Source organism: Hypanus sabinus, chromosome 9, assembly GCF_030144855.1.
Source record: "Hypanus sabinus isolate sHypSab1 chromosome 9, sHypSab1.hap1, whole genome shotgun sequence".
Taxonomy (NCBI): domain Eukaryota; kingdom Metazoa; phylum Chordata; class Chondrichthyes; order Myliobatiformes; family Dasyatidae; genus Hypanus; species Hypanus sabinus.
The window spans coordinates 31,937,994-31,963,575 of record NC_082714.1 but is presented as its reverse complement, the minus strand read 5'-3'; the positions used below and the strand labels follow the sequence as shown (position 1 = coordinate 31,963,575).

Below are 25,582 nucleotides of genomic sequence, written 5' to 3'. Positions count from 1 at the left end.
GCCTCCTTCATGCACCTGCGCAGTCCCTCCTCTCAGAACTCCGATCTGAGAAGCAATTGGACAATTTGAAAATGGCCGCCGCCGCACTTCCTCTCAAGCCTCGCTGTCCTCTTCCAAAAGAGAACTACCTCACTCAGTATCTCCTTTATATATCTTGCCTCCTTCCCGGGCCTCCTTCATGCGCCTGCGCAGTCCCGCCTCTCAGAACTCCGATCTGAGAAGCAATTGGACAATTTGAAAATGGCCGCCGCCGCACTTCCTCTCAAGCCTCGCTGTCCTCTTCCAAAAGAGAACTACCTCACTCAGTATCTCCTTTATATATCTTGCCTCCTTCCCGGGCCTCCTTCATGCGCCTGCGCAGTCCCGCCTCTCAGAACTCCGATCTGAGAAGCAATTGGACAATTTGAAAATGGCCGCCGCCGCACTTCCTCTCAAGCCTCGCTGTCCTCTTCCAAAAGAGGACAGATCTGTTTCACTTTGACATTATAATCTGCTACTCTGCATGCCTCCATTTGGCATAAACTTTATCTTTAACATGAAATTATTTGAGGCCATTATGTGCATTTGCGTGAGTTGAATGCTAAACACTACTGATTGTGCCCAAACATCTACTAATGCCAAGACCAGTTTTGCAGCTTAAGTTTACCAGGGGCATCAGTTACAATTTTTTCTCTCTGAATTTTCAAAATTATTGTCTTCACGAGAACAAATACAGCAATCAACGTCTTTTATGTACACGTTCACACAAGCACAGTCATGTTCAAAATGCCACAGCTGAACTCATCTTCCAGCTTGGCCTTTCAGAAAAGAGCTGCAAGTAATTTGTTTTTTAAAAAAAAGTTCTGGGTGTAATTTTGAATGTAAATTAGTAATGTTGGATGTAAATTAGCTAGTAAATGATCAGTTTGAGTTCTGAGTCCATGTCTTCAACGCTTTGTGGAATCATTAAGCATGTGGGAGGGAAGAAACAGAAGAAAATCTTGCATCTTTATTTATTGTGTCATTAGCTGAAGGCTTCCTGCCAAAATAGTAAGGAAGTGTATTAACAGTAAACAGCTGCTGCTGATTGACAGGAATTAGTTGAATGGATTTGTTCCTTCCACTAAAAGTCTTATAAGATATCTTGGCAGACAGTATTAGAGAGAAAAAAAACTGTTTTATCCTTACAAAAGTATCCATAAATACAGTATATTCCTCAGGATTTCCAGTGACACTTTTAAAAACTAATCCAAGGGATTTACTAAAAGTGTATGATCACTGCATGAATGTTTTTACTGATAGCAAACTGTACTGCATCTCAGTATGCTGATAGCTTTTCATAAATGTTTAATCTGAATAAGCTCAGTTTTTTTAAAAATTACTCTACTTACATATGCTGGCTTTATTTGAAAATTGATTGACCATTTCTGAAAACTTATATAAAAAAAAGAGTTGTCAGCACATCTATAAAATCAGCCAGAAATTTTTTCCCAGTCAGCAGTGCTAAATGCACTTTGGATATTTATGTGGTTCCCATCAAATTCTAAATACTGGCCACAGGGATGTAGGAATCAGCATACAGAAAGTACACATCCTGAAGAACAGTCCAGGGTGAAAAGGATCATAATTTTCAAGTGTCGCCAACTTCCTAGAACTCAAAATCAAAGTTGAGTTTATTGTCGTAAGCCCTACTACATGTAGGCACAAGTGCAATGAAAAGCTGCATCACAGCCACACAGCATTAGATACACAACATTCACAAGAAAAACATAAATTATACATCTATTATACAAAACTGTGCAAGAAGGAATACAATTAGAACAAAAACGTTAAAGGCCATAGTATTACAAGGTGGTCGTGGTGTTGCTTTCCTGAGGTCATGATTAGGGTTGTGCAGGTTGGTTCAAGAACTGAATGCTTGAGGGGGAATAGTTGTTCTTGAATCTGGTAGTGTGCGATGTCAGGCTTCTGTACTTTATGCCTGATGGTAGCTGCGAGAAGATGGTGTGACCCAGATTGAGGGTAGATTTGATGATAGATGTTGCCTCCTTGTAGATACTACTGATGTAGCATACCTTTGAATGAGCATAAGATGAATGGTAGAAGACTGTAGACCACCAGGAAAATAAAGGAATAGTGAGGACTCAAAGTGACCAAGGATTGGATGGATAAATGAGATAGGCAGTATATGATATGAAGATTTACCCTACTAGAAAATGAATGTCAATAGTATAAGTGATGCACCATCAATAACTCACTCTGAGACGTAAAGGCTTGATATTGACTTTTATTGACTGGAAGAATGAACAAGCAGTGAGTGACCACCATACTACATCCTGGAGACAGAGAGGCTGGGCCCAGGCCTTGATCACCTTTATATCGGGGTCTGTGGGAGGAGCCACAGGAGCAGTCAGCAGGGGGCGTGTCCAGACAGGCACATAGTTCACCACATTATGATGACATAAAAAAAACTTTGATGATAAATAATAAACCTTGAACTTTGAAGATTTAGAGCTGGTATTCCCAATGCAAACAGAATTTGGAATGGAAACCAGTTGACAGAGAAGAACACCATGATAAAATCGCAAAACAAAAAATCTCAATAATTTGTAGAGTACTGTTTACCCTTTGTAAAACTGTAACAAGGCTGTGTTGAAATAGTCCTACTTGTTTGCTGTCTTTTTGCAAATTCTCTGATAAAATGTGTTTAATACCTTAAAAAGTTGACGACTGCACACACATTACAGGATCAACTTAGGCATTGGTCACTTACAGATCTGTACCTGAATTGTTCCTTAAATAAAAATATCCTGAATTTGAATTTATTTTAATTTGATTTCTGATTAGGATCTACCAATAATTGCACAATTACAGAAACTTACAAGTTTGCCATTGTTCATGCTTACTGTTTAAATAATTTATTTTTTATCATGTAAATGAAAATGGATTTGATTTTAATGTGTAAGCTGCAACTTCTGAATTCAAAATGTTGACTGAAATAAACTAAAAATCAAAGACAGTAATAATTAAAAATTCAAGATATGTTGGTAATGTATTCTTTTTAATGTTTTAGGTTACAACCATCCTGCACTAATCAAAGTGCTACAGAATCCTGATAATGTGGTATGTACTTGTTTCTTTAACTGCCCCATTTACTCTATTGCCACCTTTAGGATGTACTGTATCAACTCCAGCTGAGAGATTGGGCAGCCAGTGTCTCTGTTAGTACAGACAATAAGTAATAAATGTCAGTTTTAGAATATTCTTGGGTAAATTATCTCATATATGTTTGGTTGGCTTCTCGTGAGTGCACATGTGAGATTTGAAAACACTTTGGAATTAAAATGCATTAAGAGAACTATCGTCCTTCAATGGTGTAGTAATTCATTTTCCAGTATTTACCAATTATTTAAATTTTCCAAAAGTTCACATTTTTTACTTTTATCAGTTTGAAAGAGTATTAGATATTTTTCTTTGTGTATTTGGAGTAAGGACATAAAGTGTTCCGAGTACATTTGTGAAAATACAGTTCAAAATAATTCAGATATTTATAACAATGTCAGAATGATTCCCTTTTACCACATGATAGGTTCTATTCTGGGTATGAAACGATGCTTAAATTATGTGCACGTATGTGAAGGTAATTGTATTGGACTTGTAACCCAAAAATTATGCATTCACTTTCCAGTAAGCCAAGTTATGAAACGGAGATGAAAATGTTGGAAGAAATCAGTCAGGCAAGCAGTAAAAGGACAATCTAGTCAATGTACCCAGTCAGCAACCACTCTGAAGATACTGTTTTTTCTAGCCGGGTTCTTTCTGGTTCTGATTTTTTTCTCCCCTTTATTAAATTGAACTGAGGAAGTCAGGGTTAGCAACAAAAAGATGAGAGATTCCATCCTATTATTACAGTGGCCTATTCACTCACTAATATCCCTTGAATGAGGGCTCCTGGTCATTCATTGTGATATGACCTGCATGTAGCTCTAGTCCAAACAATAGTATTGATCCATATTAAGGGATGGCTTTAACTCTAAGTTGAACATGAAATCACATGGGTTACTTACCTAACAGAAAATGTTAAACTCTTCTGCTTGGCAAGGAGCAAAAAAAAACCTTTGCTGGCAGTTTCATTATTTTTTTAAATACAAAAACTTAATTTGTTGCCATAGTTGCAAAGGGCAGGGAACAAGGAAGGTGGGGGAGTCAGTAGTAGCCCAACAATGTGCTTATAAGGAAAGCATAGGGCTCCTCGCTAAGATTTTTTTTATCCTTTTGCCAAGAATGAAACACCATAAAACAGTCCTAGTAGTAGAGATCCCACCAACACTGTGTGGTCTGCCATTCTTTGGTAAATGGCAAGAGTTAAAATGAGTGTATAATATTCCTGAACACCTTTTTTATGTAAAAATTGGGCTCACATCTGAAATGGCATTGCAAACCATTCTGTTATAAAATAATTATAATAACCACCTCCACAGCACATGAATTTATTTCATCATTATAAGACAACAAAGGATAGTATTCAAAATCTAACTGGATCCAGTAATAAAAAAGAACTTTTGCCTTGGGTGATTTCTCATTTTTTAAATGGAGCATGAAATTATTGTCAGTAGAGTATCACTAAATTGTCCAACTTTTAGAATATATACGTTATGCTCCATGTAACAATATCTCAACCTTAATGTCACCAGTGCTAAAAGGCAAGTGATACAGCGTCTTGGATATGGTTTTTATGTATGTTGTGTCACTTTTAACTTTAAATTGATTTATTATTGTCTCATGTATCGAGGTACAGTGGAAAAAACTTGTTTTGCATGCCATCATAGAGATCATTTCATCATGTTAATACTTTGAGGGAGTACAAGGGAAGAGCAAAGACAGAATGCAGAATAAGGTGTTATAATTTCAGAGGATGTGCAAGGCCATAACAAGGTAGATGACATTTATACTGACTATTGTTCTGATGCAGTGAGAAATGTAGACAGAGTCTAAAAAGGGGAGGCTGGTTTTCCTGATGTACTGATACGCATTCACAACTCTGAAGTTTTCTTGTTACCAAACCAAGCTGTGATGCATTCAGATAGAATGCTTTCTATGGTGCATCTGTAAAGATTATCTCCCATGTACAGTGACGGAGGGTGTCTCAATATTGCAGAATGTAGTGGTACAAATTATCTTTGTACAACTTTGCTGCTGCTCATTACGAGCAACAAAGCGATTAGTGTGACATTTTGCCTGCTGTAAGATTGTAAGGAGTTTGTATGTTCTCCCCGTGACTGTGTGGGTTTACTCTGAACGCAGTGGCTTATTCCCACATTGCAAAGAAATATGAGTTAAGGTTAGTAAATTGTGGGTGTGCTATGTTGGTGCTGGAAGTGTGGTGATACTTGCAGGCCAGCACGTCCCCAATGCATTTCATTGTATGTTTTGATGTTGCGGTGTACACGTGACAAATAAAGATGATGTTTATCTTTTTTTAAAATTTATTGTATATAATGACAATATTTATAAATGGAGATTAATAAACTTGAGGAGTAGCACTATTTAGCAAATGAATTTTAATACAGAAGTGATATTAAACTTGTATCAAACCAAGCTTTGGAATCCATAAATACGCCATGGATTTATGTTCCCCATATAATTAAATGATTCTGCAAACAGATTGATGGGAATGACTTCACAACTAAGAGGGTATTCTTATCAGTAAAGACTGAACAAATGGGGTCTCATTTATCTGTGAATATGAAAGTTGATTGGTAATCTCTTAAAGTTCCTTAAAACTATAGAGCTGTTGTAAAACTAAACAAGAAGATAATACAAGAGACATCAAGACAAGTTTTTGTTAATCCAATAAGGAATTCAAGAGAAATGTTCTGGCATAGACAATGCTGTGCACCTTCCTTCCATTTAGTAGTGGAAAAGTACAGATGCAGTTAAGGGAAAACAAGTTAAAGATGTGGAAGAAAAAACTAATAGGTTTTAGATATGATAGATTAAAAAACACTTCTGTGGAGTATAAATTGCTGTAAATTCTGTGAAATTCTATGGAATGTTTAGGAGGGAGACGTTCATATTTATAATGAACTTTGTAAAGTAACTGGAACAAAAGTTACTTCCACTGGTTAGTTAGTAACTGAATATATTTGTTTGGTTCTTTTAAAATTGTTAAGATTTTAATAAGCTGTGCTGGAGTCATCATCCAAAATTAGGCAGAGAATCACATAAGAAGTTATGCCAGTTGCCAAAAGGTGAGAACAGAGTGAAAGGTTTAGAGAACCACGTTAAGAGCAGGGAGAAGTTTAGGTAATTAATTGCAGACTTTGAGAGATAAATAGCTGAAGAAAAGGTCACCAGTGAGGGAGTGATTGCAATTGAGGATGTCCCATGATGAAAGTCTGTTGAATATGAGTGTTGGAGAGAAGAGTTTTACAGAATGAAGTAGTGGTAAGATATTGTTTGGATTTGTATGATTTTGTGAAATGGGAAACCAGTGTAATGAATGAATAGGACTTGGTTTAAGATCAAAGTTCAAAGTAAATTTATTTATCAAAGTACATCTATGACACCATATGCAACCCTGACATTTGTTTTTTTTTGTGTGGGCAATCACTAAGAAAGTAGAGGCACTGCCGTACCTTCTTCATAATAGTACTTCCATGCTGGACACAGAATAGATCCACTGAAATTATAGCACCGGGAATTTAAGGTTGCTGACTCTCCTCACCTGCGATCCCCCGATTAGGACTGGCCCATGGATCAGCAATTTCCACCTCCTGCAGTTAATAATCATCTCCTTGGTCTTGCTGACATTAACTGTGAGGTTGTTGTGGCACCACTCGGACAGATTTTCATTCTCACTCTTACATGCTAATTTGTCACCACCCTTGATTTGGCAAACAACAGTGGTATTGTTAGCATACTTAAGTATGGCATTAAACTATGGCTTAGCCTCAATGTCACAAGTATAAAGCGAGCAGAGGAGACTAAGCACACAGCCCTGTGGTGCAAATGTGCCAAGGAAGATTGTGAAGGAGATGTTGTTGCCAATCTAAGCTGACTCTGTTCTAGAAGTGAGGAAATTGAGGATCCAATTGCACAAGGAAGTTTTGAGGCCTAGGATTTAAAGCTTATTGATTAGTTTTGAGGGGATGATAGAATTGAATACTGAGCTGTAGTCAGTGAAGAGCAGCCTGATGTATGTGTCTTCACTGTCTAGAGTTCCAGGATTGAGTGAAGTGGCAATGAAACTGCATCTGCTGTTGACCTGTTGTGATGGTAGAACATAACTGTTACTTTTTTTTATAAATTTTTTTATTGAATTTTTGAATGGTTACAGAAGGAAAAAAAATTATCAACCCTTCCCCCCTCCCCCCTAACATATCCCTGTAGAAAGAGAAAAAAGAGAGAGAAGAAAAAAGAAAGAAAGAAAGAATGCCTGGATATTGGAAGATCCCCACATGCTCCATGGAGTTCATAATAGCTTTAGTATATATATTTCTTTCCCCAAATAACCAATAATTTTATCTTCTGAGCACCTATATATTTAATCCTATCTTTTGTAAATAAGGGAGCCAAATTTTCAGAAATACTTCATATTTATCTCTTAAATTATAAGTAATTTTTTCAAGTGGAATGCAGCTGAAAATTTCATTCTTCCAACGACCTATACTTAAGTATGAATCTGATTTCCAAGTAACTGCAATAGCCTTTTTGGCTACTGCCAATGCAATTTTTATGAATTCTTTCTGATATTTATTCAGTTTGGATTTCGGTTTTATCCCTTCAATATTGCCTAGTAAAAATAATGTTGGATTATGTGGAAGTTGTGTTCCAATAATTTGTTCCAGTAAAACTCTTAAATTTGTCCAAAAAGGTTGAATTTTAAAACCAGACCAAGTAGAGTGTAAAAAAGTACCAATTTCTTGATTACATCAGAAACATTGATCAGATAAATTTGGGTTTAATTTATTTATTTTTTGTGGTGTAATATATAATTGATGTGAAAAATTATATTGCACTAATCTTAACCAGACATTTGTTGTATTTGTCATACTGTCAAGACATAGTCTTGACCAACTTGTTTCTTCAGTTTTAATATTCAAATCAGTTTCCCATTTTTGTCTTGACTTATGAATTCCTTGTTTAATTGCCTGTTTTTGAATCAAACAATACATACAAGAAATAATTTTTTTAATTTTTCCTTCTTGAGTTGAAGTTTCTATTTCATTAGGTTTCGGCAATAACATTGTTTGACCCAATTTATCTCTTAAATAAGCCCTTAACTGGAAATAACAAAAAAGAGTGTTGTTTGATATTTTGTATTTATTCTTTAATTGATCAAGTGACATTAATATACCTCCTTCAAAACAATCTATATATCTAATCCCTTTTTGAAACCAATTGTATAAAAGTTGGTTATCCGTTGTAAAAGGAATAAGTTTATTTTGAATGAAAGGTCTCTTTGCTAATAAAGATTTCTTTATCTCATCATCAACATTTATCTTATCCCATAAATCAATCAAATGTTTTAATATAGGAGATTCTTTCTTTTCCTGTATCCATTTAGATTCCCACTTATATATAAAATCTTCTGGTATATTTTCTCCTATTTTATCTAATTCTATTCTAATCCATGCCAGTTTATCTTCATCAATAAAAGCAATAAATCTAAGTTGACTTGCTTTATAATAATTCTTAAAGTTTGGAAGTTGTAACCCTCCTAGGTCAAATTTCCATGTCAATTTTTCCAACGATATTCTTAACATCTTGCCTTTCCAAAGGAACTTCCTCACATTTATTTAACTCTTGAAAAAACTTCTGCTGTAATTGTATTGGTAGTGTTTGGAATAAATATTGTAATCTAGGGAATATATTCATTTTTACAGCATTTACTCTGCCTACTAATGTTATTGGTAATGTAATCCATTTATCAAGATCTTCTTGAATTTTTTTTCAATAATGGTAAATAATTTAATTTATATAAATTCTTTATATCCTTATCAACTCTTATACCTAAATATTTTATACCATTTATCGGCCATCTAAATTGAGTTATTAGTCAACATTGACAATAATCTCCTTTAGTAAGTGGTAGAATTTCACTTTTATCCCAATTTATTTTGTAGCCTGATATTTTCCCATATTCTTCCAATCTAGAAGATAATTTACGTAGCAAATACTGTGCGTTTGTTAAATAAAGCAAAACATCGTCAGCAAATAAATTAATCTTATATTCCTCCTGGTTAACTCTGAAACCCATAATATCTGGGTCCATTCTAATTAATTCAGCTAATGGTTCTGGCGCCAACACAAATAAAGCAGGTGATAATGGACAACCTTGTCTAGTTAACCTTGTTAACTGAAATGATGTTGAAATTTGACCATTTGTCACTACTTTAGCTTTGGGATTAGTATTTAAGATTTTAATCCATTTTATAAAAGATGCTCCTAATCCATATTTTTCCAATACCTTAAATTAAAAATACCATTCCAATCTATCAGATGTTTTTTCTGCATTTAAGGCAACTGCCACACTCATTTCCTCCCTCTTTTGTGCCAAATGAATTATACTAAGTAACCGAGTTACATTATCTGCCGATTGTATATTTTTGATAAATCCTGTTTGATCCATATGTATTAACTTTGGTAAGTACTTAGATAATCTATTAGATAAAATTTTTACTATTATTTTATAGTCGGTATTCAACAAAGAAATAGGTCTATATGATGTTGACTTTAAAAGATCTCTTTTTTTTGGCAATACTACTAAAATAGCTGTCGGAAAAGATTCTGGAAGTTTATGCATTCTTTCGGCTTGGTATGTTAACTCCATAAAAGGAGGAATTAGTAAATCTTTAAACTTTTTGTAAAATTCAGGCGGAAAACCATCTTCTCCTGGGGATTTATTACTCTGAAGTAATGCTAGAGCTTCTTCAACCTCTTTTAATGTAAAAGGCATATCTAATCCCTTCTGTTCTTCTGAATTCAATTTTGGAAGAGTTATTTGTGATAAAAACCTTTCTATCTCGACATTATCATTTTGTGATTCTGATTGATACAGTTCAGAATAAAAATTCTTAAAAGTTTCATTAATTTCTAAAGGTTTATAAGTAATTTTATTTACACTTGTTCTAATTGCATTTATTGTTTTGGAAATCTGGTCTGGGGGTGACGTCACGTGATGACGTAGGATCAAAACGTGGAAATCCAGCTCTCCCGTAAAAAACCAGTAAAATAATGTTTAAGTGAAGAAAAGTTAGTAAATACTTTTTTAAAATTACTTATAAACTACTCAGGATTGTCTTCAGATATGTCTCCTAAACTGAAGCAGAACAAAACTACTACTTTGAAGACAACACAAGTTGGAAAAGAATCAAGGCCGGCCGCCATGAAAGAACCTCGGGCTCAAGTGCATTTTACCTCTGGCGATACAGAACAGGAAACTGCGGTAACATCAACCCTTTCCAAAAAAAAAAGAGCAACAGGAATTGCGCATGCGTGAAGGAAGGAGCATGCGCAAACACAAGCAACCCAAACTATAATTCCCAGCTATGATCGAAACTGAAAGTGAAAGTGAATATGAGGTGGAATCCGATTCTCTGGATAAATCAAACGAAGATGAAGAGACAAACAAAGAAGAGCAACAGGAAGAAGTTGGAGGTGATATTGGAGATATAAAAAAATATTTGGTGCAAATTATGTATGAATTAAAAGCATTAAAAGTAATTAAAAAAGATATTAAAAATATGAAGATTATGTTTGATAAAATGATGAAAAGACAGGACAAAATTTACAAGAAAATTAAAAACTTGGAAGAAACAATGGGAGACACCATTGATAGAATGAATAAAATGGAAGATAATATTTCTGCCTGGACATCAGAAAGAAAACAGTTGTTGGAAAAAGTGGATGTACTTGAAAATTTTAGCAGACGAAATAATATTAAGATTGTTGAACTTAAAGAAGGTATAGAGGGAGAGGATCCAATAATTTTTTTTCAAAAATGGATTCCGGAAATTTTGGAAATGGAAGAAGGAACCCAGTTAATTAAAATTGAAAGGGCCCACAGAGCCTTAAGATCAAGACCTCAAGTTGATCAAAACCCATGATCAATCTTGATAAAATGCTTAAGATATCAAGGTAAAGAAAAGATCCTGAAGGCGGCTGCCCAACGTGCCAGAAAGAGAAATGGGCCATTGATGATAGAAGGGAAAACAGTTCTTTTCTAACCTGATATAAGTTAAAACCTTTTGAAGAGAAAGAAGGAATTTAACCCAGCAAAAAAAGTTTTATGGGAAAAGGGTTATAAATTTATATTGCGCCACCCGGCAACCCTGATAATTTTTTTGGATGGTGGATAAAGAAGATTTTTTACTGATTATCGGGATGCGGAAGAATTTGCACAAGAACTCCCAAATATTTGCTAACCACAGCCAAAGACTTAAAAGTGAAACGGATTAAAGATGAAGACAGTGACAACGAATGGAGTTGATGGATGTTTAAGGACAGAAGAATATTTAAATATATTCTTAATTATATGATACAGGGGGAGAAATTTGAGAAAAAATAATTGAGAGTAGTGATATTATTTTTTCTTCTCTTATATATACTTTTTTATGTTATGGGGGAGCTGGGGGAACTTCAGATCGATTGCTACGGGACTCACATGTGTAATCATGGTGATTGCCATGGCCCGCACAACGGAGGGGGGTAATGTTGTGTTTTCTTTTATTCACAACATTAGTCGGGGGGTATTTTGTTATTTTTTTCTTTGTAATCTTTTTCTTTAATCTTTCTTTCTTTGCCTGGACAATCGGTGGGGCGACACATAGCAAAACAGAGAATTTTAAAAAGATTCCCCAAGGTACTACGAAAGTTGAAAAGTTAGGTATTACTATAGACTGGAGTAACCCTGTTAAAAACAATGACTAATTTACTGAATTTTTTAAGTTTTAATGTTAATGGGCTTAATGGACCAGTGAAAAGAAAAAGAATTTTAACATACATTAAGAAAATGAAAATAGATATAGCTTTTTTTTACAAGAAACACACTTAACAGTGATAGAACATCAGAAATTAAAGAGAGATTGGGTCAGAAATGTTATTGCAGCTTCATTTAATTCAACAGCGAAGGGAGTTGCAATTTTGGTTAATAAAACTTTACCAATTAAAATACAAGATGTATTAATTGATTCTGTGGGAGATATGTAATTATACATTGTCAAATTTTTTCAGAACTCTGGACTGTTATGAATATTTATGCACCAAATGAAAATGATGTAAAATTTATACAAGAGGCCTTTTTGAATTTGGCTGACTCACATGACAAAATATTAATAGGTGGAGATTTTAATTTTTGTCTAGACCCAGTTTTAGATAGATCAACAAAGGTTGTTACAAAATCAAAAGTAATTGGAAAAAGAGATTACAAAATTAGAAAAAGAATCTCAAAGATATATGACAGAAGGAAAATGAAGACAACTTCTTAACAAAAGTTACAATATAATATACTTCAGGCATACCGAACAGAAAAAGCAATTATGAGAACTAAACAGAGATATTATTACGAGCTAGGTGAAAGATCACATAAGATTCTTGCTTAACATAACTGTTATTAAGTTAGAATAAAGCCAGCAGAGTTTTGATTAAGCTCAGTTTTAAGGATGGAGAAAGGTGGAAGATCAACAAGAAGTAACTGATATAATGAGAAAAATAGAGGGAGAAAAGTTTTTTTTCTTACACAGTAGTCACATCAGAAGCAGTGATGAGAGCAAAGTTCATCTTTGTCTTTAAAGTTCAAAGTAAATTTATTATCAAGGTACATGTATGTCACCATATACAATGCAGAGATTCATTTTCTTGTGGGCTTACACAATAAACACAAGAATCACAATAGGATTGATGAAAGACTGCACCCAACAGGATGGTCAGCAGCCACTGTGCAAAACATAAGAACAAGCTGTGTAAATACAAAAAGAAAGGAAAATAGAGAAATAAAACAATAAATAAATAAGCAATAAATATCGAGAACAGGAGATGAGGAGTCCTTGAAAGTGAGTCCACGGGTTCTGGGAACAGTTCAGTGCGAGTGAAGTTGGGTGAAGTTATCCTTTCTGGTTTAAGAACCTGATGGTTGAGGGGTAATATCTGTTTCTGAACTTGGTGCTGTGGGTCCTATGACCACTCTGTTGTGTTCATGTGGATTGATAAAGAGCTATTTATTCTACTTTCAAATCACAGTCCTTGGTCTAAGGCCATATAGGCTTCATCACATTGAGTGTTCATCCAGGAACTTACCAAAATATGATGATCATTTCTGCTATCTATCAGCAATTAATTCCTGATCCTCTGACTCTTTAGGTGAGAGACTTATTCTCAATCGCTTGACTAATTCTTGTCCAAATTAACTAAAATCTATGGCCTTTGGTTTATGACCTGGCTGCTGTGGGAGATAGGTTCTTCCTGTTCAACCTGACTAGGTCTTTCATAGTTCGATGTACATTATTTAAATTGTGAAGGGCCATGTCATCTCAGCTCTACCTTGGGTCAAAAGAAAATGGTCTAGCCTTCACAACTAAAGTTCTCCAGTCTTGCCTTTTAGTTATCTGTAAAACATCTTTGACATTTCCTTACATGGAACATAAAATGGTCAACACTGTACAGGCCTTTTGGCCATGATGTTCTTCCCATCCTGATGCCAATTTACACTTAATATCCTCCTATCCTTCAATTCCCCTCACATTCATGTGTCTATTTAAAAGCCTCCTAAATGTCACCAAGCTGCTGATTCTACTACTACACCTGATTCTTCTTGATCCTCCTTGCCAAGGGCCTCTTTTGATCTTTCTAATCATCTACTTCAGCACAACTTTGCTACCTTCATATTTTACAAGGGCCCAGTCTGATATTCGCTTTCCAAACATTACATATGCTTCCTTTTCACTTCCTGACTAAATTAAGAACTTCATGGGTCATCCAAGATTACCTTACCTTACCAACCTTGTTCATACTCTTTACTGGAATGTGCTTATCCTTAACTCTGATCAGTTGGTCTTTAAAAAGCTCCCACATGTCAGATAGGAACTTATAAAACAGCAGCTGCTCCCAGTCAACACCCCTTGGCTCCCGACTTATCCTGTCATAATTTGCCATCCCCAGTTTAATACTTTAATGTGAGATCTGTTTTTATCCTTATAACTAACCTAAAATATATTCCCAAAATGTTCACCCACTATCAGATGTGTCACTTGGACTAGCTCGTTTCCAAAAACCAGGTCCAGTATTTTTTCTCAGCTAGCTGAACTCCCGCATTCTGTTTCAATCCCTCTTGTATGTACTAAAGAAATTATACCCCATCTAAGCCTCTTGTATTAAGGAAGTTCCAATCAATACCGGGGAAATTAAATTCCCCCATATGATAACCATGATACTTCTTCCCCTTTTCATAATCTGTCTACATATCTGTTCCTCTTTATGGCTATTGGAGAGATTTTAGTATAATCCCATCCACTGCAATTACAGCTTTCTTATTTTGGAGCTCGACCCAAATTACCTCTGTGAATGAGCCCTACAGTGCATCCTTTCAAGTACTATGGTGACGTTGTTCCTTATCAGTCATGCAGCCCCTCCACCTCTTCTACTCTCCTCGGTATCACATCTAAAACAGTGAAGCCTAGGAACATTAAGCTGCCAGTCCTGTCCCTTGCACAACTAAGTCTCTGTAAAGGCAACAACATTGTAATATCATGTACTAGTCCATGGAATGTACTATGTACTAACCTCATTACCCATAATACTCATAGCATTGAAGTAAACACATTTCAGCCCATCAATCCCACCATGGTTATTAATTAGCAGATTACTCTCCTTCCTGTCAGACTTCCTTGGCCACAGCCCTACCACCTGCTGACCTGCTACAATGGTTCCTATTCCCCCCACCCCTCTTGAGTAGCACTAGCAAAACTCCCTCTGAGGATATTGGTTCCCCTCAGTTCAAATGCAAATCATATTGCTTACATATCCCACCTGACCTGTAAGTGAGCCCAATGATCCTTAAAACCTTCTCTCTTCTTAGAACCTTCTCTCCTGCACCAGCTCGTTAGCCATGTATAGAACTGCACTATGTATCTATTTCTCACTTCACTAGCACATGGCACAATATTATGATCCTGGAGGTCCTGCTCTTTAAATTTATCTGGCTCCATAAAATCCTTTCGCAGGACCTTGTTCCTTCTCCTGCCTTTGTCATTGGTGGCTAAGTGGACCATAACCCGGGCTACTCATCTTCCCCCCCCCCCTATTCTGTAACCACTCTGGGACATCATTGACCCTGGCACCTGTGAGGCAACATACCACCCTGGAGTTGCAAATGTGGCTACAGGAATGCCTATCTGTACCCCTTACTATTGAGTTTTTTTACTCATAAGGTGGTGAGAGTGTGGAACGGGCTGCCATCAGAAGTGGTGGATGAGGGTTTGATTTCAACATTTAAAAGAAATTCGGATTAGTATACGGATGGGAGGGGTATGGAGGGCTATGGTCTGGGTTCAGATCAATGTGACTAGGCAAATTAATGGTTCAGCATGGAGTAGATGGGCTGAAATGTGTGCTTCTATGCTGCAGAGTTTTAGAACTCTATTTCAACCCAGAAAATGTAATCAGAACCCAATTGAGAACTTTTAGTCTATTTTTATTATTAATCCATAATGGTATTGAATCTGAATTACCACTGTTGGAAAGCTTATTCAGAGATCTAATACTAGTAAATCGGAGCAATGACTTCCTGCATTTTTGCAGAAGTTCACTTTCTCATTCAGTAGACTGTTAAAAACAAACCTTGCCATATAATGATATTGTGAAGGAAATAATATAGTGTATCAATTGGGTGAAAGAAAGAACATAATATTCTGATTCATTGGAAAAACTGTGTGATTCAAAACCTGTTGGCCAGAAATTAAATATCATGTAGGAGAAGTATTTTACATCAAGGCATTTCTCTTTTGAAAGACTCAGCACTAATGTTTGAGAGAGCTGCACAGTTCTGGGATTACAATGTAATGAAGATGCTACAAGAAAAAGTAGGGAGGGTGAAGTTTTGGAACCAAGGGGGGAATCATGAGAAGAATTTGAAAGTGACCACTGTAATCTTGATTAAAAGAAGCATAGATTGTCATAACGATAAGAGAAGTTGGCAATTAAATGGAAAAGAGAAACCACTTATTGGTTAGCAAATTCTGAAAGGCACTCTAAGAAACTCCTTAGAAATAAACCAATTGCAAATGACAGAACGCAGAGATAAAATGTTGTAGAAAATTGCAGAAACTAAGAATGGCACCAAGGAGAATGAGAAAGAAACCATGCCACTGGTTTCAAATCTGGTTATGCAATGGAGAACAATCGTGGACAAGAAAAAGCAACACTGGACAAAAATGATTAACGAGAAACTATTTTACTCACATGCCGTTGTAAAATACCACAGGTAAATAACAATCTTTCATGAAGTTAAAATTATAAGTTATTGTACATAGAAATACCTTTTATCTCAGAAATGCTTACACTCCTGCTTATTATTTTAAAGTAAATTAATTCTGATTAAAGAGGGAAATACTTGAATATTTAATATTAAAACCATATACATTTTTTTCTGTTCACAGATATATGAAGGTACAGCTTTGGGGTGACCATGGCTTGAAGAACCTTCCGTAGAGTCAGTTTCTAGTTTTATGGAATCACCGGCTACAGAGGGACCCACAACTCTCCTCCAGCCCAGTGTAGCTCCACAGCCTCTGCAGACTGACCTTCAGAGGACAGAAAGGAGTTGTAGTAGCATCATTCTGAAGCAACAAGAAGGAGGGTTGCTGGTTTCTCACTAGCACAGTGAACAGGTTAACTAGAGAGGCTTTCTACTCTGCAAATGGCACCCCACCAAAATCCAAAATGCCATGTAACATTCTCTCGTCATTGACTGTACACTGTCATGGATATTTTGAAATTGTCTAAGGAAACAGATAAGTATCCATCACCAACGTGGTGAACAGTGGTACGTAGTGCATCTTTCAACAATGGTTCTTGTGCCCCAGGCTCTATCTGGTGGGCACAGACCAATATTGACTAAGGATAACCTTATAAGAGGTGTGCAGGTTTTCCATGACGCAGCACAAAAATACAAAACCTTTGCCTTCTGGATCCTGGGTGTGTTCTGTTATGGGCATCTTTGTGACTCGCTATCTCTGCAACAAATGGAGCTTTGTTACAACCAAATTAAAACTTGGCATGGAAGAGTTATCCACAAGAAAAATAAATTGTTAGAATTGTCCATGAAAAATAAATTATTATGTTATCACATATTGTTATTTTTTAATTCTACAAACACTACATAGACTGAATTAAAGTTACAGGGAGCATGGCAAGTAACTAGACATACTATGTTAGTGACTTGCATGTTGGCAAAAATGGGTTTTATTTTACGTGGTTCAACTGACAATAACAGGATGGGATTGGTGTCAATCACGTCTTGAGATGAACCCATTTAGTAAGTATGCTATTACTGGGCATCCAGCATAACTGCTTGTTTCATGCAATTGATTAATACATGTTTGCAGTCACATTTTTTGCCTTTAATGGCATTGTCACTTACTGAACATTTTATTGGCTGAATAACATCTGACTATATGCTTAGTCACTTTGCAATCACTCTATATGTTCATATTTATACATTTCCTTACAATATAGAAAGAGCCCTTTTGGCCCATTGATTCTATGCCATCTCTCAAAGTAATCACATTCTGCCATTTCCAATTAAATTATTCACTCTCATGTTCCCCATAACATTCCTGTTTTTGTCCCATTCGCCTACCCCAGAGGTAATACAGCAGCCAATTAACCTGCAACCAACATATTTTGGGATGTGGGAGGAAACTGTTAATTCTGACAGATGTACATTTTCCAATGTATATTCCAGAAATTTATAGAAATTCTTCAGGTACTCATTTGACTGCAACATATAATTCTACATCAACTTTTAACTAAGAGCATTTTTTCAATGTATTTACAAGGAGTCATTCGTTCATTCATTTTGTGCTATGTCCTATGACCATGATTGTTCTTGGAAAGTTTTCCTTCAGAGTGGGTTGGCATTGCTTTCTTCTGGGCAGTGTCTTTACATGATGGGTGACCCCAGCCATTATCAATACTCTTCAGAGATTATCGGCCTGGCGTTAGTGGTTGCATAACCATGACTTTTGAAATGAACCAGCTGCTCATACAACCATCCACCACCTGCTCCCATGGCTTTACGAGACCCTGATCGAGGAAGGGGCTAAGTAGGTGCTACACCTTGCTCAAGCTGCCCCACAGGCTAGTGGAGGGAAGGAGCACCTTATACCTCCTTTGGTAGAGATGTATCTCCAGCCCGCCACCCTATTTACAAGAATGTGTGGCTAGAAATCAGTGCTGGATTAAAGAAGAACAATGAGAAAAATTGAGTTTGTAGTAGCATTTTGAAAAAGGTTAGCTAGGATTTTAAGGTGAAAATAACAGAAAAAAATTATCAGCCTTTACCATAATGGAGTAAGTTGAACAGCAAATTATGTGTAGTCAAAAACAGAGTGAAATGCCTTAATTAGGAGTTATTGTTGAAGTTATCCTGTTGCTTATCAAGCTTCATGTGCCAATGTTTCCCTAAGAAATACAGCAGTCAAATTCATGAAAAATTAGATGGCAAATTCTACACTGGCAGGAATCATGTTCAAAAGAAAGGAAAATGGTTGTGGTTGTTGGAGACCAGTCTATCAACCCTGGGACAATTTGTTAGGCAAAATCCTCAGCCTAGCTTCAGCAGGGGCCTTCCAATGTAATTCAGAAATGAATATGGTCATTGGAGATGGAGTATTGTCTTGGTCTCACTGCATTTTGCAAGTCGTCAGATTATATAGAAAGACTTACAAAGTTCATTGACACCGAGATAAGAGTCAGGCTTAGTTTGATATGTGGCAAGTGACAAGCATTAGAGGCTGTGATCTTCTCCACAAAGTAAGAATCTAACTGCCCTATATTGTTGCTGAATAGTAATACTGTCACCAGATCTCATGCTATCCATATTATTGGTCAAAAACATAATTGAACCAGTACCCTTGAGTGAGTACTTATCTCCTGACTCCCAGAGACTTCGACCATCTATGCATCACATGAAAACATAGATGTAATACTCACCACTTGTCTAGATGAGTGTAGTTCCAGCATTCCTCAAGAAATTCAGCACTATCCAGAAGAAATGGAAGACTATAAATATTCATTCCTTCCACTTCCATTGAACAGTGGATACCACAGGTGTTATCTGCAAACTCCACTGCAGAAACTTGCCACGGTTCTCCCAAACTCTCCTGCCAAAGGAGAAAAGATTATTCAACAGCTGGAGACCATTCTGACTTGGGAATTAATAAGTGTTCTTTTTTATCATTGGAACAAAAACATAGAACTCCCTCAAAACAGTGTTTCAGGTATTCAAAAAGGTTGATTGCCTCGATGGTTAGAATGGATAAATATTAGCCTTAACGGTGATGTGATATCCCAAAAATATATTTTAAAAGTTCAGGTACCTATTAAAGGTTCGCTAGGCACACCAGAAAAGTCAATGTGTGTGTCTTTAAATGCAACTGCATACTTTAATGCCATGATTTATCTTAATACAAATAACTTGGTTGCATTGATAATTTATTTTACTTAGTACAGAATTTGATACCTTCAAAGTTTAAAAGCTATTGGAGATATTTTAAATAGTGGTTTTTTTTATGTTTTGTATCCTTCTTGTTTGTACCATGCAGTGTCAGAATGCTGATGCTCAATCTTTCTGCTGAAAAGCTCACAAAAGGAGTCTGGGCATGTGTAAGGGTGATGAATGGTGACCTCCCCCATTCACTATTTTCTCATTCTTTAGCTGAAAGAAACATTGACCAATTTTAGACTGGATGCCAGTCAAACATTCTGAGTGCAAGGAAAAACAAAACTTGAGTTGGGAGTAAATTGGCCTTTTGGTAATAACATTTGCAAGGGAAATGATGTGGATGAGAAATGAGTCTGAGGATGAATCCTACCTGAGAAAGTAGAAAAATACCCAATTATACCCTGTTCATTAAAATTGAGATAATCTAATCTGGTTAATTGCCAACCAATGTGTCTACTGCCAGTCCTCAGCTGAGTGTGTAGAAAAGTACAACCAAGCAACACTGTCCCAGCAATAGTCTGTTTACTGATGGCCGGTTTGGGTTTCATCAGGAGAGCTTGGCTCCACACCTCAGCAGTTTAAACTTGGACCAAGAGCAGAATTCAGACGGAGAGGTGAGAGATAACTGCCCTGGATATCAAGGCAACATTTTACTGAATATGGTATCAAGATTCCCCTGTACAACAGATCAATATGCATCAAAAATCATTCCCTAACAGTGACGTCACAGGTAGACAGGGTAGTAAAGAGAGCTTTTGGTACATTGGCCTTTATAAATCAAAGTATTGAGTATAAGAGTTGTAATGTTATGGTGAGATTGTATAAGACATTGGTGAGGCCGACTTTGGAGTATTGTGTGCAGTTTTGGTCACCAAATTACAGGAAGGATATTAATAAGGTTGAAAGAGTGCAAAGAAGTTTTACAAGGATGTTGCCAGGACTTGAGAAATTGAGTTACAGAGAAAGGTTGAATAGGTTAGGACTTTATTCCCTGGAGCGCAGAACAATGAGGGGAGACTTGATAGAGGTATATAAAATTATGATGAGTATGGATAGATTGAATGCAAGCAGGCTTTTTCCACTCAGGCTAGGGGAGAAAAAAAAACAGAGGATATGGGCTAAGGGTGAAGGGGGGCAAGTTTAAAGGGAACATTAGAGGGGGCTTCTTCACACAGAGGGTGGTGGGAGTGTGGAATGAGCTGCCAGATGAAGTGGTGAATCTGGGCTCACTTTTAACATTTAAGAAAGACTTGGGCAGGTACATGGATGAGAGGTGTATGGAGGGATGTGGTCCATGTGCAGGTCAGTGGGACTAGGCAGAAAAATGGTTTGGCGCAGCCAAGAAGGGCCAAAAGGCCTTTTTCTGTGCTGTAATGTTCCGTGATTCTAAGAGAGACAAACACTCCAGTTACTGGAGTCTCAAAAGGAAGGTCATTGTTGTCATTGGCATTCAGTCATACCAATAGCAGGGGTCTCTTATGGCAATGTCCTAGACCTTTCTATCTTCAACTTCTTCATCACAGGATCTGATTATTGCACAATATCCAATTCTATTTGCTATTCCTCAATAATGAAGCAATCCAGACCTGTATGCAGCAACAGCTGGAGAACATTTGGCATTGGCTGATTAGTGACAGGTGATACTGATGCCACAGACACACAAGACCATCACCATTTCCAACCAGGCAGTATCAGACTCTAATATTCATTGGCATTCCCATACAGAGTCCCCAAACCACGAACTACCGAGGAATCACCATTGAGCAGAAGCTCCAGTGAACCAGTGCAAAAAGAGCCGGTCAGAGATTAGATATCTTTTTGTGAATGACTTACCTCCTATTACCAAAAAAGGCCTTTTCGCCATTTACAAGGCATAAGTCTGGGCTGTGATGGAATACTACTGCCCAAATAAGTGCAGATCCGACAATCATTCAGCCTTATTCACATATTGATCCTCACCTCACAAGTGCACTGCATCTGCCATCTGCTAACTGCACTGTGTCACACTCCGATCCCAGTAGCGTCTCCCAAACCCACAACCTCTACTCCCAAGAAGGGCTACAGGCCATTCGGAGCAGATTCCCCTCGAAGTTGCAGACCATCCTAACTTGGAAATATATTACTGTTCCTTCATTGCAATTAGAGGTGGACAATAAATGCTGGTCTTGACAGAAAGACTCTGATCTTGAAATAATGCATAAGTTAAATGTGGCCATTGCAGAAATTCGACTGGGCACTTCCACTCACAAGTTGCGCTTGCATCAGTAATTCATTTTTTATGTCAAATGTGTAGCAGGTGATGTCACTTCCTGGCAACACATAGAAAGTGCTGGAGGAACTCAACCGAAGGGTCCTCGCTAAAACATCGATTGTACTCTTTTCCATCGATCCTACCTGGCCTGCTGAGTTCCTCCAGCATTTTGTGTGCGTTGCTCGGATTTCCAGCATCTGCAGGTGATCTCTTATTTGTGATGCCACTTTCTGTGTAGTCTGGCAAAATTAATTCAAGTGGTTCCTGGGCATTCTCAACGAATCCAGATATTAACAGTGCTACTACCTCAGATTAATGGCCTGACCAGTGCTTGGATCCTGTCTAAAGTGGGGCCTCTTTATTACGGTTTAATTTTTCATAACAACCTTAGCAACATGCTGCCACCAATCTCCCAACCACTCAGAATTGCGACTCATTTTGTCCCTGATCAACAACTCCTCCATGGCTCTTCTCAATACAGATAGCCCCTGATTTATAATCCCTTTTGCCCTGAATAGTATTCTGATACACAGCCCAATCCCCTCCTGGCCCAACGAGCCTTTGCTGCCCAATTACGCCATGTAACAAATTAACCTACTAATCTGTATGTCTTTGAAATGTGTGAGGAAAATGGAGCACCCAGAGGAATCCCACATTCTCACTTAAAAGGCGCAAGTGGAAAATGGCCCTGGCTGCTCTTCAAAGCTTACTGTAAATTCGGACATATCCATCGGTTGTCTGGAGTTCTTACTCTAGGGCGAAAATTCCCAAGTTGTCAGTCTCCAGATAACCCATGCCTGATAATGTTCTCATAAATTTCAGCTCTTAAGAATTTGGTATTCTTCCTAAGTATATTGTTTAGAATTGGAGACAATATTCCAGTAAGGCTTGATCAGTGAGGTATAACAGTTCAGTGTAATTTTCCACATAGTGTTTCCGTGTGTTTTTAACAGCTTCATCATCATATTGCCAACTATAAGGATTTATACAGCTGACCCTATTACACCCACCCACCCACCTCTTCCCTGACCTCTTTTGAAAATATACTATTACATAAATCAAGGATTTATGAACTGAAGAGATAGTACACCTTTGCAGATGGTGCCTTTTGGGTCAGACATGATGACCTCAGCTTTCCTCTGAGACAGCTGCAAAAGTTTTCACAGCAACATTGTGAAGAAGAGCACATGGAATCCTGACCAATGTTTATTGTTCTATCACTGTCACATAAATTGATTGACTAGTGACGATTGAATTGCTATTGTGGGAGCTTCTTGTATGCCAAATGCATTTCCTAGATTAGAACAGCGATTGATTGTATTTTGGTGTATCCTAAGTCTGTAGAGGGGCTATATAAATGCAAGTCCTTTAGTTTTTACTCGTTTTCCATATTTTCTCCTCTGCAAAAGATTACCCATGCCATTGCCAAAGTGCAAATTTGTTTAAACTGTGTTGCTTCTGAAAGGAGATGATGACTCCATGCCATTTTCTTTCACAGAGTACCTTCATAAACAGACCTGCCCTGGGATGTTTGCCTCCTGAGAATTACGTTCAAAAACTATCAGAGACACTGCTTTCAGTGAGTACAACTGTGCAGTATGGCATCTGAAATCTGCGATTGGTGGTTGCAGGGGCACACGGCATTTCAAGTGATCTGAGAACATTTTATTGCTCGGAGTTTCTGTTCAATATCCCTTTGTAAATGCATAGTCATGATTAGAAAAGGCAAAACGTATCTGAAGTTTGTTAGTTCTTGTTCAACGCACAATCAGGATCTTGGATTGCTATTGATACAGTCATGCCATATAGACATAACAACACAAAGGGGGGCATTCAGTCCATAAAGCCCTGACTCCAGCCATCTTAGCTCTCCAGGTCATTGAGCTCCAACTACAGCAAGGTTGTGGTCCTCTTGCAGGATACTTAGGCTAGAAATGTGGTGTTTTTTTTTTAATTCACGTGCCAACTTTTATGAATGGAAAGATACAAATATCTGACAAATTCAGGCAAAGCTCTCAGTGAGGTCAGTGTGACACAATGGGAATCTTTGAATAAGGCTCTTATCTTGAAGTGGGTTCAGATAAAGACTACTGTAAATTCTATGATGATATCAACATCATTAAGATCTGGACTTCCTTCCTTATAGATAGCCCCAAAAGGATTGAAACAAGTGCAAACAATGTCATGTGGCTCCTGCTCCAATGAGAATGCCTTCAAAGCAGCTTGCATCTGGTACAGAGTAAGTGAAAAATTCCCAATACCGTTGAACTTCAAAATTCAAAGTAAATTTTTTATCAAATTACTTATATATCATCATATACAACACTGGGATTCATTTTCATGCAAGCATACTTAACAGATCCATATTAGAATAATAAGTGTAATAGAATCAGTGAAAGACCACACTATTTTGGGTGTTCAACAAGTGTGCAAAAGACAACAAACAAAACACAAAAAGATAGAAATAATGATAAAACTAAATAAGCAATAAATACTGAGATCGTGAGATAAAGAGTCCGTGAAAGTGAGTCCATAGGTTGTGGGAACACCTCCATGATGGGAAATGTTCTAAGTACACTTCGTAAATACATTTGTGTTTGGGCAATACAGGAAAGTTAGAAGGAACCTTTACCCCAAATCTGAGAGCTAAGGCCAAAAATTTGTTGAATGATGGCTGTCTCTCACATACTGTAGGTCAGTAAAGCCAAAGGTCCATTGCTGAGAATATCCTGAACCTCAATGACACAGCTCCTGCAAAAAGCCTCATATATGCCCTGTCCATATACTATTGAGGAAACCTTTGAAGTAGGCAAAGCCAGACTTCCCAGCACCCTCAAGACTGGAAACATATTAATGTGTTGAAATTTGTAGAACACTACAAACAGAAACAGGCCCTTTGGCCCATCTAGTCCATGCTAAGCTTTTATTCGGCCGTCTCATTGACTTGTGTAGCCTTCCACACACCCTCCATCCATATACTTATCCAATGTTGTACTCGAACCCACATCTACCACTTCTGCTGGCAGCTCGTTCCACACTCTCCCACCCTCTAAGTGAAGGAGTTCCCTAAGCATTTCAACTTTCACCTTTAACTCATGACCTCTAAGTTGTAGTCGCAACCAACCTCAGTGAAACAAGCTTGCTTGCATTCACCCTACCCATACCTCTCATGATGTTGTACACTTCTATTCTAATTTCCTTTCATTCTCCTATGCTCCAGGGAATAAAAAAACTAACCTATTCAACTTTTCACTATAACGCAGCTTCTCGAGTTCCAACAATATCCTTGTAAATTTTCTCTCCACTCTTTCAGGAAGAATAATAATGTTCCTGTAGGTAGGTGACCAGAATTAGGGTAGATAAGTCCCTGGGGCTGGATGACTATTACCCCAGATTACTAAGGAAAGTGAGGAAAGAGTTTGCTGCACCTTTGGGAATGAACTTTGTGTCCTTACCAGTTGTAGGATCAATGCCTGAGGATTGAAGTGTGGCAAATCTTATTCTTTTGTTCAAGAAAGGTAACATATATAATCCTGGGGAAATATAGAGCAGTGGGTCTTACGTAATTGGTGGGTAAACTGTTGGAGAGGACTGTAGGAAATGCTGTAGTAAAAGCACAGTCTGATTAG

At 37.2% G+C, this 25,582-nt stretch overlaps 1 protein-coding gene across 1 annotated transcript in view; it reads left to right on the top strand.

The window, feature by feature from the left end:
* The window catches only part of abat (4-aminobutyrate aminotransferase), a 184,017-nt gene that overhangs the window by 138,346 nt on the left and 20,089 nt on the right, over positions 1–25,582 (top strand). The window contains exons 6-8 of the mRNA XM_059979437.1: positions 3,053–3,102; positions 23,452–23,532; positions 24,100–24,192. Of these exons, the coding sequence (XP_059835420.1) occupies positions 3,053–3,102; positions 23,452–23,532; positions 24,100–24,192 (224 nt within the window). The remainder of the gene's footprint in view (positions 1–3,052; positions 3,103–23,451; positions 23,533–24,099; positions 24,193–25,582) is intronic.